Below are 12,261 nucleotides of genomic sequence, written 5' to 3'. Positions count from 1 at the left end.
AATGTTAAGCGAAAAACCAATGTAAATAAACAGAAATAAAATTACAAAATGTTAATGTGTAACAAGAGGGAAATGAAAGGTCACAGAGCGAAAGAGAATGAAAGAAGAAATGTGGAAGAAAACCGAATGAATGATCTTAAGAAGTATAAATGAAGAGTAAGAAAATAAAAAAGATTGTGAAAAACTAAATAAATTAAAACAAAAAGTCCCTGTCCCACACCAGATAAGGGGTACGAGAGGCTCCCAATAGCGGGGGCCATAAAAAAAGATAGCTAGTAAAATATAAAACTGATTTTTACTAATGTTATGTTTATCTAAAATATATACATAGTAAAGATTCTTATACTAAACAATCATTATTTAATCCCGGAAACAATGTAGATTTGGTTATAAATGAGTGATTAATGATAATCTCAGGACTTAGCCGTCCCGCCCGGGCGCAGAGGTCGGGCGTAACCTCTTTGGAATATTTGATTTTTCCTCTCCAGAGCATAATAAAGAGCTCTCAAATTTGCCGAATAGCGATAAAGCTGATAAGTCAGTGAATTTACATTTTCCTTTTTACTTTTTTTATGTCAAATAAAGAGTTTAAGTATAAATATAATTGTATTAACTTTTTAGTTCTGTGTGGTGTTGATAGATGGCGCTAGTAGTCAATTGCCTGGCGCTGTCATTTGATACGGGTGGCCACGTTTAAGGGCACAACTCGGTTTATTCGAAAAACACTCGCCACACCGCACCCCCTGCAGACACTCGTTACACTGCAAATGCAAAACATCACCCACCACGCCACAACACCCGTTTTTAGTGAGCGGCCGCCCGCTCCCTAACCGCGAAAAGCGTGGGCGAACCGTGGTTGGCTCCGGATCCCTCTTCGGTTCGCCTGTGGTCCACGCTGCCATCCCAACCTGTAAGCACACTCCAGCAACACACCCCGTCAAAGCTCTACCGCGAAGAGCCTTAACGACGTGCAAGCGTCCCCGTGCAACTGGTAGGCGCCTTCCCAGTTTTAGTTTCTTGTTTAAATCTAGTTTACGGACCATTCCGCTCCGTGAACTCAGTACCAAAAGCTGTAAAAGCCTTAGGGCTAACAGCATTAACATCTTCAAAAACAATAGATTAGATTCGTACGATCTTTTTAAACTCTGATATCGATTCAAAAAAAAGGTCTTCGAGTAAAAGGTTTTAGCCTTTTTATTCAATTAATTAAAGTTAGAAAAAATTGTTTTGATGAGACATTTTTCAACAAAAACATTAATACTTATGGCCTATTTATTTAAACAATAATTGAACAAATATTATTATCTCGAAGCATTCGTTTTAAGACAATCTTTGATCCTCGGAACGTGATTTTCCTAACTGTTCTGCCTGTTCCACTGTATCCGGCAGTGTTTCATTACAAACGTCTGGAACAAAAAACGTCGCCACGCCTGACAACAGAGACGCGACACCAAATAATAAAGCTGGAAGGCCATGCCAATACACCATCTAGAAAAGAAAATATTTATTTATTTTTATTTATTTCATATTCTTTATTGTACACGATGAGATACATTATATACAGATACAATAATATACAGAAAAGTACAATGGGCGGTCTTATCACACAAGGCAATCTCTTACAGACAACCATGTACAAAACTAAACACAAAACCGAACACAAAATATTGTGTTTGTTAAGCTAATTAAAAAGATGAAAATACATAACATCTAAACGAAACATTTATCTGGTTTTAGCGACAACCACAGGTTTAGAAAAAATAAAAAATCTAAACCTTTTTATTCTCTTATGAAATATGTCAATATTAATAAAACTCTCATTAGCAGTTGTCGGTCTGTATAAATCTGTTTTTGTGACTAACATTTCTCGTACAAAGTCCAAGATATCTTTATATCGAGAACTTGGCTTTCTGTAGTAAAGAATCTATATCATACAACAATATTACTCCTATGCAAAATTTATATAAGTACTTTATAATTTCATCGATTTGTTAAGGCTATTACAGTTTCATCTGATATGAGTTCACGGAACAGAAGGCTCCGTGAACTATACTAAATTTAAAATAAGTCACTGCATTCTAAATTCCATGATGACTTTTGCACGAACGAAGCCTATCTCGACGAGTCTGTGAGTAGTGTAGAGATTGGAGTACGGTTTGGAGGGCAGCGTGGATTACTTGGCAATCTAAGGAAGGATGCTGATCCGATCTCGGATCGCCCATGATTTTTGCGGAGGCAGGGCGGGCGGCCGCTACCGTTTATGCATCAGCTTGTACGCAGTTTTATACTTGATTGTAGTGCATCGGTCAGATTTTTTACAGTGAGTGGGCATCTGGGGAATATTTTTTGATGCGGAGGAAACATTGCTTACTGTGTTGTGATTGTCTGTAACGTCAGGTGAGTGGTGATTCGGTTGTGCAAATCCTGTAAAGGGATCTATGAAGACGTTTTTAAGACGTCTTATAAGGGTCCTGTGGAAGGTCCTGAGTTACGTTCGCTATGAGAGGATTGATATGGAAAGAGTTGTTTTCAAAGCAGGTCTTTGAGCAAGCCTGGAAGAACTCCTGAAAAGTCAGGAGTTCGAGGTCACTATGGAGGTCGATTTTTCTTTGGAACCACCTCTCTCCGGTGGAAAACCGGGTGAGTTAAGATTTGTCGTATAAACAAAATTACGTTGATCAAATGCCAATGATACACATGACAGAGGAATTGTAGTCTCATTTTGTTAAGGAAAGGTTACTTGTATTTATGTGAAAGTCAATTTTTTTGTATAGATATAGTAAATAGAGTTACCAGTAACTGTGTCTGCGGTGCGATAACAGACCCCAATCTTCCGATTGACGAACAAAGTGCGTGCATCGAGTTTCTGGTATGCGTCGGAAATAATTCGGAAGTATATAAATAGGTTATATGAAAGCAGATAAAAGAGAATAACTTCCCAATCGCATAGATTAAAATAGACAGCCAGGGTGTATCTGAAATATTAAAGACAACATAATAAGCAATAAATATATATATAACGATAGGCGTGGCATAGGTACGGGGGGCGCCCCTCAAGGTGGACTGTCACATAGTTAAGGTTGGGGGAAGTAGCTGGATGTGAGCAGCGCAGGACCGGTCGGTTCATCTTTGAAGGACTTTGCGTTACAGCAGTTGTCCATCTGTTGAATAGAAGAAAGAGAAGATGTTATGCTATATTCAATTAACACTTTACAATCATCTCTCCAAGGTCACTTTGCGTTCTCATCATGACAATAATTTGTGAAGAGTTTACATATGGTTCTGGTTTATAGAATAAAATTCTACTTCTACTGGATTTCTTTTAAGGTACGAGGGTCACAAATACGTCCTGATCTGAGAGGAGCCCATCATCGTCATCCTTTTAACAATAGAACCTGAATGCAGGCTTCCCTCCTAGACTTCCAATAGAACCTGCCTGCTTCCAAAAACATTCAAAAGACGCCCTCCACTTTGTGAGTGGATGTCTTATGTTGCACTTGCAGGTCCGTGATCTCTGCTCCTTAACACTCTAGCGGCGATCTGCCATATTCCACCCAAAGAAATTTCTCTTTAATTTTCATCATCATTTCCGCAAAATGATATTCACTGCTGGTTATAGACCTATTAATTTTCAACAGGACGATCATACGCCCAGCGTCTTTCAACTACCTTAATTTTCAATATAACTGTTGATGACTTTTGTTCTTCTACAGATCTCTTCATTTACAATTTAATTTATTAGATAAATCTAGAACATTGAGATCATGGCTCTTTGAACGATTGTTAGCAAGACAATAAGATGCGAAGTGAGTGACCATGTTTCGGAGCCTTATAACTGATAACACACATTGATTGTAGACGTTCATCTTTAGGCACTGAAGGTTATTTGACGAGGAGACGTTTCGTAGTTTTTTTTAAAGCTGCCAAGCGAGGAAAAGATTACTAAGAGATTTTAGCAATTAATTTCTAAGTATTGTTAAACATACTTTAAGGCAAGGTAATTCTGAGGTCATTGCGTGATCTGGAGTGGGGAACTTGAGTGTGGGTAGGTCCACCTTTTGGTGGACGGATACCATTTATGGGCCCGAAAAGTTGCTGAATGAGGGTATCGCAAGATTGGTCATTGTGACTATCGATGAAGGAGTCTTATACCTTGCCGCGGGTGACTATCAGCTGATATGCTGATGGCAGGCATTACAAGCAAGTTTACTTTATAGAAAGAAAAGGGTGTATTATGAAAAAAAAATACTTACATAATGGTATAAACGGTTGAGAAATACATAAAATTCCTGCGATGAAAAAACCAAATATCAGAGGTAATTTTCTTTTGAAATTGTTTAGAACATAAGCTAGAATAAAATATCCTGGTATCTCCATTAGTATCACAAAAGCATAGTTTAAATATTTATTCCCTTGTAGTAACACAGAGTTGATTGCCAATCCGTAGTTGACGAATGTCGATGTTATCCACCAACTGAGACATACAAAAAATCTTCTACGAAGTAATTTGGACTTGAATGTGTTCTTGAGAATCTGCATGAAGACCACCTCCTTTGGGTCTTCAAATGTTATCATTTCTAGACTATCCTTATCAATTTTTACTTTAGTCTTCTTTGCGATTTTTTCTAATAATGATATAGCTTCTTGTTTCCTCCCATTATTAAATAACCAACGTGGACTTTCAATTAAGATGAATTTATATGCGACAAAAAGAAGCACTGGTGTGTAAACTACTCTTAATAGATATCTCCAATACGGAACGAGCCAAGCAGACAACGCCAGAGTGAGCCCACCGAAGACGAATCCGAATGTACATATCAGTATGAAATTGATTCTATGATTCCTTGACACCAGTTCTGTTACTGTAAAACAATTATGTAATTAGTTAAATAAAGCTAGTTATTTTGTGTAAAACATTTAAAAAATCAAATCTAATCATAATGATATTACAATCAAAGATATTTATCACTTTCATTACCAGAAAACGTATAAATTATCTGAATAATTAGTTATAGTATGACGTTAGGATGCGTTTACTTTGATCAAAAAATCATAGTTTATATATGTCGAGTAAAAATTATAAAGAGTGTTGTTTTAAATTAATTTAAGATATTAAGAAAATGTCAATAAAACTGGTAATGAAAAAAGTTCGAAATTAAGACGAAAAATTTGTAACATTTAAAAAAGTAGCCACGTGTAAACGCGTCTGTAGACTTCGTTGCTATTATTGATGCAAAAGTATCGTCAGTTAATGTCAAACATAAAGTACTAGGATTAAATCTTATAGTATATACAAAACAGAAAACTAAATAAGGAGAATAAATCGTATGTATATATATATATATATATATATATATATATATACATACGATTTATTCTCTATATATATATATATATAATTTTTTTGGACTGTGACGTAAATGAGACATCAACGAAACACTACAAAATAGTGTATAAATGTATTTCAACTTACCAAAAATGTATGTAGGTGAACACGAATCGCCAATAGCCGCTTCGGTGAATTCCAAAGCAATGTACAACCAGTACCACGGCGAGAAACTCTTTGCTAATCCAAAGATACCGCAGAATATTGCAGTAGCGACGATGATATCTCGTCTTCCGAATCTGAAAATGTTGTTTTCGAAAAACACTTAAATATATTTTTTAAACTTATAAATAGACGGGAAGTATACTTGTGATGTTTATATATTTATGAGATCGAATCAGGAATGAGATATACAAACAAATGAAAGTATATATATTATATACGCTATAGTTCAGCATATCAACTAGTTGTAAAAGTAGAAGAAAGGGCAGAAAGCGTGCACAAGACACAGCCGCAAGAGCCTTGATATTACGAAGAGATCATTCGCCGAATCCAAGTCAGTTGGGCAGCGTTCAGGAAGCTACAAAACCTCTTCTCGTCCAAACTACCTTCATGTTTGAAGAAGGTTATTGATCAATGTGTATTCCCGGTGATGACACACGGATTTATCGCTCGAGGCTCGAGGTCACCCAGAGAGCAGTGGAGAGAATCAAAAATGAGGAGATAGAATTACTAGTCTGCAGTCGCAGTTTAACTGATAATCCCCCACTAGGTCATATACTAGAGTAGTGATAAGCAACAATGTAATAAGTATAAGATAAATAATAAAAAAAGAAGGTTGAAAAAAATAATAAAAAAAAGAACCAATATATGTATTATTAATAACTAAAAAAGAAGGAAAACGACTATGATAACCATAGTCATAAAACTTAATATAAAAAAAAATAAAAAAAAGCAAAGGCCAGCACGGCTAATACTAGTAGTAAGATATAACATATAAGTAGAGATTGGAGGGGACACCTTGACCTGGAGACACATAGAAGGATCTAGAAAAAAGGCATCGACCTCCATGTCAATGGACCACCTTGAAAAGTGGGGAGATTGGCAAATGGGGTTTTTAGTCGGTTAGAGTCCGACACTATCTGGGCAACATTCCCAGGTGTCCAGAAGGATTTTCCCCATTTGCTAATTATCTCGACAACATTTAAAAAAATATCCCCCACTAGGTGGTGGATCGAAGACTCGAGTTAACACGTTCACTGCGGGCCCAATTTTGAAGAACTTTCAGCTGGTGCGGCTGAGATCGAATCAGCCTCAAGCTGAACTTCCTAGTAGTACGGTTGAGGCCTTTTCTGCCTCATGTTTCGGTTGAATGTAAACAGCCGCCGCACTAGAAAGAAAACACGAGTTTTACGCGCCGCACCAGTGCAAAGTCTACCATGAGGCTGAATCGGCCTCAAGCCGCAGTGAACGTGTTAAGGTTGCGAGAAATCTCTGGATAAAAAAGTAGAAGTGGATATATAGCTATAAATATAAATGTAACTAGCCACTAGCTTTATTAATAATATTAAAAAATATATGCCATTTACTTATCAGACAGAGGGCCCACCACCAGCAAGCCCAGCATATATCCAAAGCAGTGGGCCGTACCAACAAGTGTCCTTTTCCACTCCGAGCCTCCCAGTTGAAACTGGAATAATGAAAACTTAATTTTCAAGTTGTAAACCGACTTATTGGTTATAGATATAAAGGCTTTAAAGGAGTGAATTTATAGCTTTATAATCAGTTAACATACACCCTACCTGAAAATCAATTGGTTTAGAAATAATAAATATATAGTAATAAAAACGTTTTTGAAAATTCTAATAATTACATTTTAAAAGTCATTATAGTTTACTATATGTTGTACAGACTTTGTATTTCCAGAAGTTATTTGATTAGCCTGCTGTATTTCAAAAGTAAAAATACAAATTTCAAAGTGAACATTTTAAACAGAGTGTTTTATTTAGTTCGACCCGTACGGAATTCATTTGGATCAAAATTAGAAATTGAAATTTAAGCACCTTCCCGTTGTCAGATTGATCTGAAATTTGGTACACACGTTTAATTTAGATGAAAATACAATATAATAAAATCAATAACATTATAAATCTAAGATGGCCGCCGATACAAAATGGCGGATTACGCATTTTTCCTTAACCCCCTCAATATGGGTATTAAATGAAAGGGCTACACTAGTAAAACACGATGAATATGTCAAATTTTAAAATTCAAGATGGACGCCGTTCCAATATGGCGGACTAGGTACATATTTTTCCACAACCACCACAATATGGGTGTCAAAAAACCGTTTAACTTAAAAGTTTTTTAAATGTATTTATTTGATAAATGTGTTATATGTTCACGACCCTATCGCTTAAACACGCAAAACCAACCATCCTGTATAAGATTATTAATAATTACTTGTGTATAATCTAGAATCAAATTGATATACAGACGGCAGGCATTGCACGGAGCGAGCATGCACGGTACTCTACCTCCCTGCTCTGCACCTGTATGGTCTGCGCGGAGCATGCATATGCAAAATCCTATCCTGCCTTCTGCGCTTCGAGATCTTTCCCATTAACGCGCAGGCGCAGGCCCGAGTAAATGAAAGTAGGGATACTGAGGTAGCGTGTCATAGCGCATTCTCTCACAGATACCGTACCTCGTAGCATAGCTTTGTTAGTTTGTGTTAATAAGTTTTACTTTATGTATAAGTCAGTGTGTTGTATTATTTAGTTACTTTTTGTGTATAAGTAAACACGTTTCTTTACTAAGAAAGAAGAAAAGTACCAATATTTAGCCACTTCCGCGCATGCAGTGGTAGTCGTGCAATAAAATGCACCGCCCGCCAGCCCGCTGATAAATGCGTACGCGGCAAACAATGCGAATCACACAACCGCCACCGCCAAATTACTTAACACGTGTTTCACCCCTCCACGGGGCATCTTCAGGAGTTATGTTACACCGATTAGTGCCAAACATAGAGTCAGTGACTCTGTGCGGGAACATTTCTTTACTGTTTCATCTTGCACAGTCCACTAAATATCGAAGTGAAAAGCGCCTATGTGGAATACGGCCGGTTATGCAATATCTCCTGTATTCGCTAACCTCTATAAAGATATTTCAACTAACAAAGACAAAGTGACGATGGGTCCCATAAGAATTTAAAATATCTCATATCCCCTTCTGGCGAGAAAACCAGATTAGCTGGATTTGTTAGAAACTACAATGAAGTTGAGCTCTCCTGTGATAGTATTCTAGAACTTAAATACTAGGGTACTAGACATGTCACGTTCTGACAAGATCGCACAACAAAACGAGTTTTTTAGTACTTCAGTTTGTCTGTTTTTTTTTTTACTGATTATAGTACGGATAATATAAAACAATTCATACATAAAGATATGTCGAGAATTGAATCCATGATCTCTCGTTCCGCATTCAAATTCTTTAACCACTAAGTTTAACATCTTACTCTTTCTTTTTATTGATAAAGTCAAATGTTTGAAGAATTTCTTAAAGGAAAAAAACATTACAAACAATGCTTACTTACCTCAGCAACGAAAGAATTAGGATTTTCATACGCATACTGTGTGCAGTTGTTAGATATATTGTAATTATAATGACCAGAATCGTTACATCTGAAATGAAACGGAAATTTAAAATTATGAGATATTGTCAACAAAATTATAATATCAATCAGTCATCAAGCATTAGTGGATTTAGATTACAAACAATAATAATATAATTATGTCATACTTTCTTTAACGCGGTACTTTTATAACGCGATAACATGCCCATTTTTTTGGCATAGTTTGCACTAATACCTACTGAATGTTATTTGCCAAACTCTTTAGGTACAAAGGTTCAGGGCGCTGAGGGTACTTAGCTTGGACCACTTTTAAAGGAGCTAAGTTCAAAGGCTTTGGAGGAAGCCAGGAAATCGACGAATCCTCCATGGAGTGACAATGCTCAAGGCTATATCATACGTATCATATTATTTTTCTATTGGGCATAGGATGTAGTTAATATGTATAGAATGGGCTGTAATTATAAATAGTAATAGAAATTGAAATTTGAGCTAAAATAAATATTTTTGTTCAAACTTCACTATAAAATAAACAAACAGCTTAAAGAAAAATGAACCTATGTATATACAACTAACCTAATCTAAGTTATATGTAAGCTATAGTATTGACTTTTCAACACTTACTCAGACATAGTTTCCGATTCCAATTTAAAAGATGTAACCACGTGACCCTATGCGAAAAACTTGATATACTGCAGTTCAACTTACCGGACCTCCTCAAGAAAAAATCTACTGCAGAATCTTTTAATAAGTTAGTCCGGCACATTGACTTAAACTTAAGGCATTTAACTATCTGTAGTATTTGGGCAACGACAGAAAATAAAATAATTCAGAAATGAATGTATTGAGTAAAAGCCTTAAATTATATTGTATATATATATAATTTAAGCTATATTTACTCATAAGAAAATTGTATTTATTTATTTAATATTCTTTATTGTACACGATAAGATATATTTAATAAGTTTTACAATAATATACAGAAAAGTACAATGGGCGGTCTTATCACACAAGGCAATCTCTTACAGACAACCTTAGTATGGAAAAGATAAAAGTACTTATAAAGGGTAATTCACGTGTACAAAAAAAAATACATATTCACAAACAAATGAACATAAATATACATAGACATACATAATTAAACATACATACATACGTATATAACATATATACTTATAATAGGTTATAAAATATACTTATAAAAGGTTTAATACATATTATAAATATAATACAATAATAAATAAAAACATCTTTCTGACTTCGATCAGTATTGGTTCGATCGCACTTGCCTCAGAAAGAAGCAGAAAGAAATAGAAATGAACTAAGAGATAGATAATTATAGGTCTAGTAAATGGTTCTTAACCATTTTCTTGAAAATAGGCAGTGAGTTAGCACGTCTTATATTCAGCGGTAAATCATTCCACAATCGAACGGCCTGCGTGGTGAACGATTTGGCAATAAAAGAGGAAGAATGCGCCGGTATTTTTATTATTGTATATAATAATAAAACTGGTAAAAGGAAGGTTGGTAGGAGAAAGAAGTCGTGGCTTCGTAACATTAGAGAGTGGACCGGAATCGCCAGCGCTGCTGAGCTATTACACAGAACTAAAAATAAGGAAGAGAGCAGGAAGCTGATAGCCAACCTCCACTAGTTGGAGAGGCACTTCAGGAAGAAGAAGAATAAAACGGTGTAGTAATTAGCAGCTGAGCGAAGAAAGATCCGTACCATATAGCGGCAACCCCAGTGCCATCTGTCGTTCAGTAAAAACGATAAAAACACATTGTAAACAAAACATTCTAGCGATACAACTTAGAATTATTAAAAAATATATTTATATGTAAGTAATATTTATTTCCACGTGGGTTAACTGGTAGAAAATGTTGGATAGCATCACATTCTAAGTTAATTCAATTACATGTGATGAAATCATCACCATTATCTCAACTGTCGCCTGTCCAAAACTGGACATACGATTTACCTATAGATTTTCAATAGGACAGTTGGTAGAGTCCTGAATCCAGTTTCTTTCGCACCCACATGGTAGTAAGTAAAAAATTTAAGATGATTACCTGTAATTCATATTTTCAGCGACGAATACATAATTACAGGAATAAACAGCGTTGGATAAAAAGATTAATGCCGTCATGAGAGCAATCCGAGCGAAGTAACAATTATATATACTAAACTTGTCAAGTACATCGTCCAAATTAGTATATTTCTCAACATTTTTAGATACTTTAGACATTTATGATAATATAATAGAACACTTCACAGCCGTGTTACGTTAAGGAATGCGTGACGGCGTCGGCCTGATCATTATTGACTTATTGTACGATGTTTAATTACTATTATCATTTAAATTTAGTTTATACATTACAAGGTGTTTATAACACGTGATTAAATGTTGTAGTTTGATAACCACTAAAAATAACTTTCGAAGAACGACCACAAAAAAATCTGAGTTAATTTATTGTGAGCGCTTTATGATCATCATGTCATAAATAGATCTTTTCCAAAGACAGCTTTGATCGGCCATGCGCTGCCAGCTTCTAGTAACTTCCAGTGACCCTGATAATATTTCTGGCCCAGCTAGAACGAATCTAGAAGGTCACTTGTGAATATTTCGGTTTCAGTCCGTCGATTGCACGAGATGTGCCTTGTCCACTAGTGAACGGCAATCAGATAAAAATTCAAAATTTACAATATCTTTATTCAAGCAAAATTCAAGTCATATAGTCACTTTCTCAGAAGAATCGTCCAGAAATTGAACAGTTGCTCTTTTTAAACGAAAATAAACATGATGATTTTGTTTTTATTATTAAGATTTAATTTAATCATTATAGTAAGCGACGTGAAATATCTGCCCTACATCGACTGCAACAATTTTATTCCACTGAGATACTATCGCCCAAATTATTTCTTTCAACGGAAGGTTGCACACCTACAGGAATACGATAGATGTAGCCATTGCCCTAAAGGAGGTCAACAGGGGCACATATTCGTTCAAGGATGTGATGCACCGCCTAGTTTATGATTTAAGTTAATGATCATGTAAGAGACAAATACAGTAACAAGCAAAAACGTAAAAAAAGTAAATGTATAAACAAAGGCTCGGACGCTAATGTATGTGAAATATAGACACTATTAAAAAGTAAAACGAAATTTAACAATGGTTAATATCAACCGTATGCGTAAATAAACCAAATTTCACACATTTCGATCAACCAAAAACTCCTGATCAGTGGGTATATGAATCCTCTAAGTTTAACAGTGAACGATGTCATAGGAGGGAGCAAATTAAAT

General features: G+C 35.6%; 1 protein-coding gene across 1 annotated transcript; it reads right to left on the bottom strand.

Annotated features, from left to right (window-relative positions):
• Positions 1-3,144: 3,144 nt before the first annotated feature.
• LOC137928926 (solute carrier family 22 member 1-like) lies at positions 3,145-9,589 on the bottom strand. The gene is made up of 6 exons (XM_068771931.1): positions 9,582-9,589; positions 8,922-9,009; positions 6,916-7,016; positions 5,474-5,625; positions 4,254-4,862; positions 3,145-3,161 (listed from the first exon to the last, which is right to left on the bottom strand). Exons 1-6 carry the CDS (start codon positions 9,587-9,589, stop codon positions 3,145-3,147), a joined length of 975 nt encoding a protein of 324 aa, XP_068628032.1.
• Between the last annotated feature and the right edge of the window lie 2,672 nt (positions 9,590-12,261).

The sequence above is a fragment of the Battus philenor genome, unplaced genomic scaffold (genome assembly GCF_028537555.1).
Source record: "Battus philenor isolate CCGP_79_NKW_IND1 unplaced genomic scaffold, ilBatPhil1.0.hap1 SCAF_4, whole genome shotgun sequence".
In the NCBI taxonomy this organism is placed as follows: domain Eukaryota; kingdom Metazoa; phylum Arthropoda; class Insecta; order Lepidoptera; family Papilionidae; genus Battus; species Battus philenor.
The sequence above is the reverse complement of the archived record's forward strand: the minus strand, read 5'-3'. Positions and strand labels throughout refer to the sequence as shown.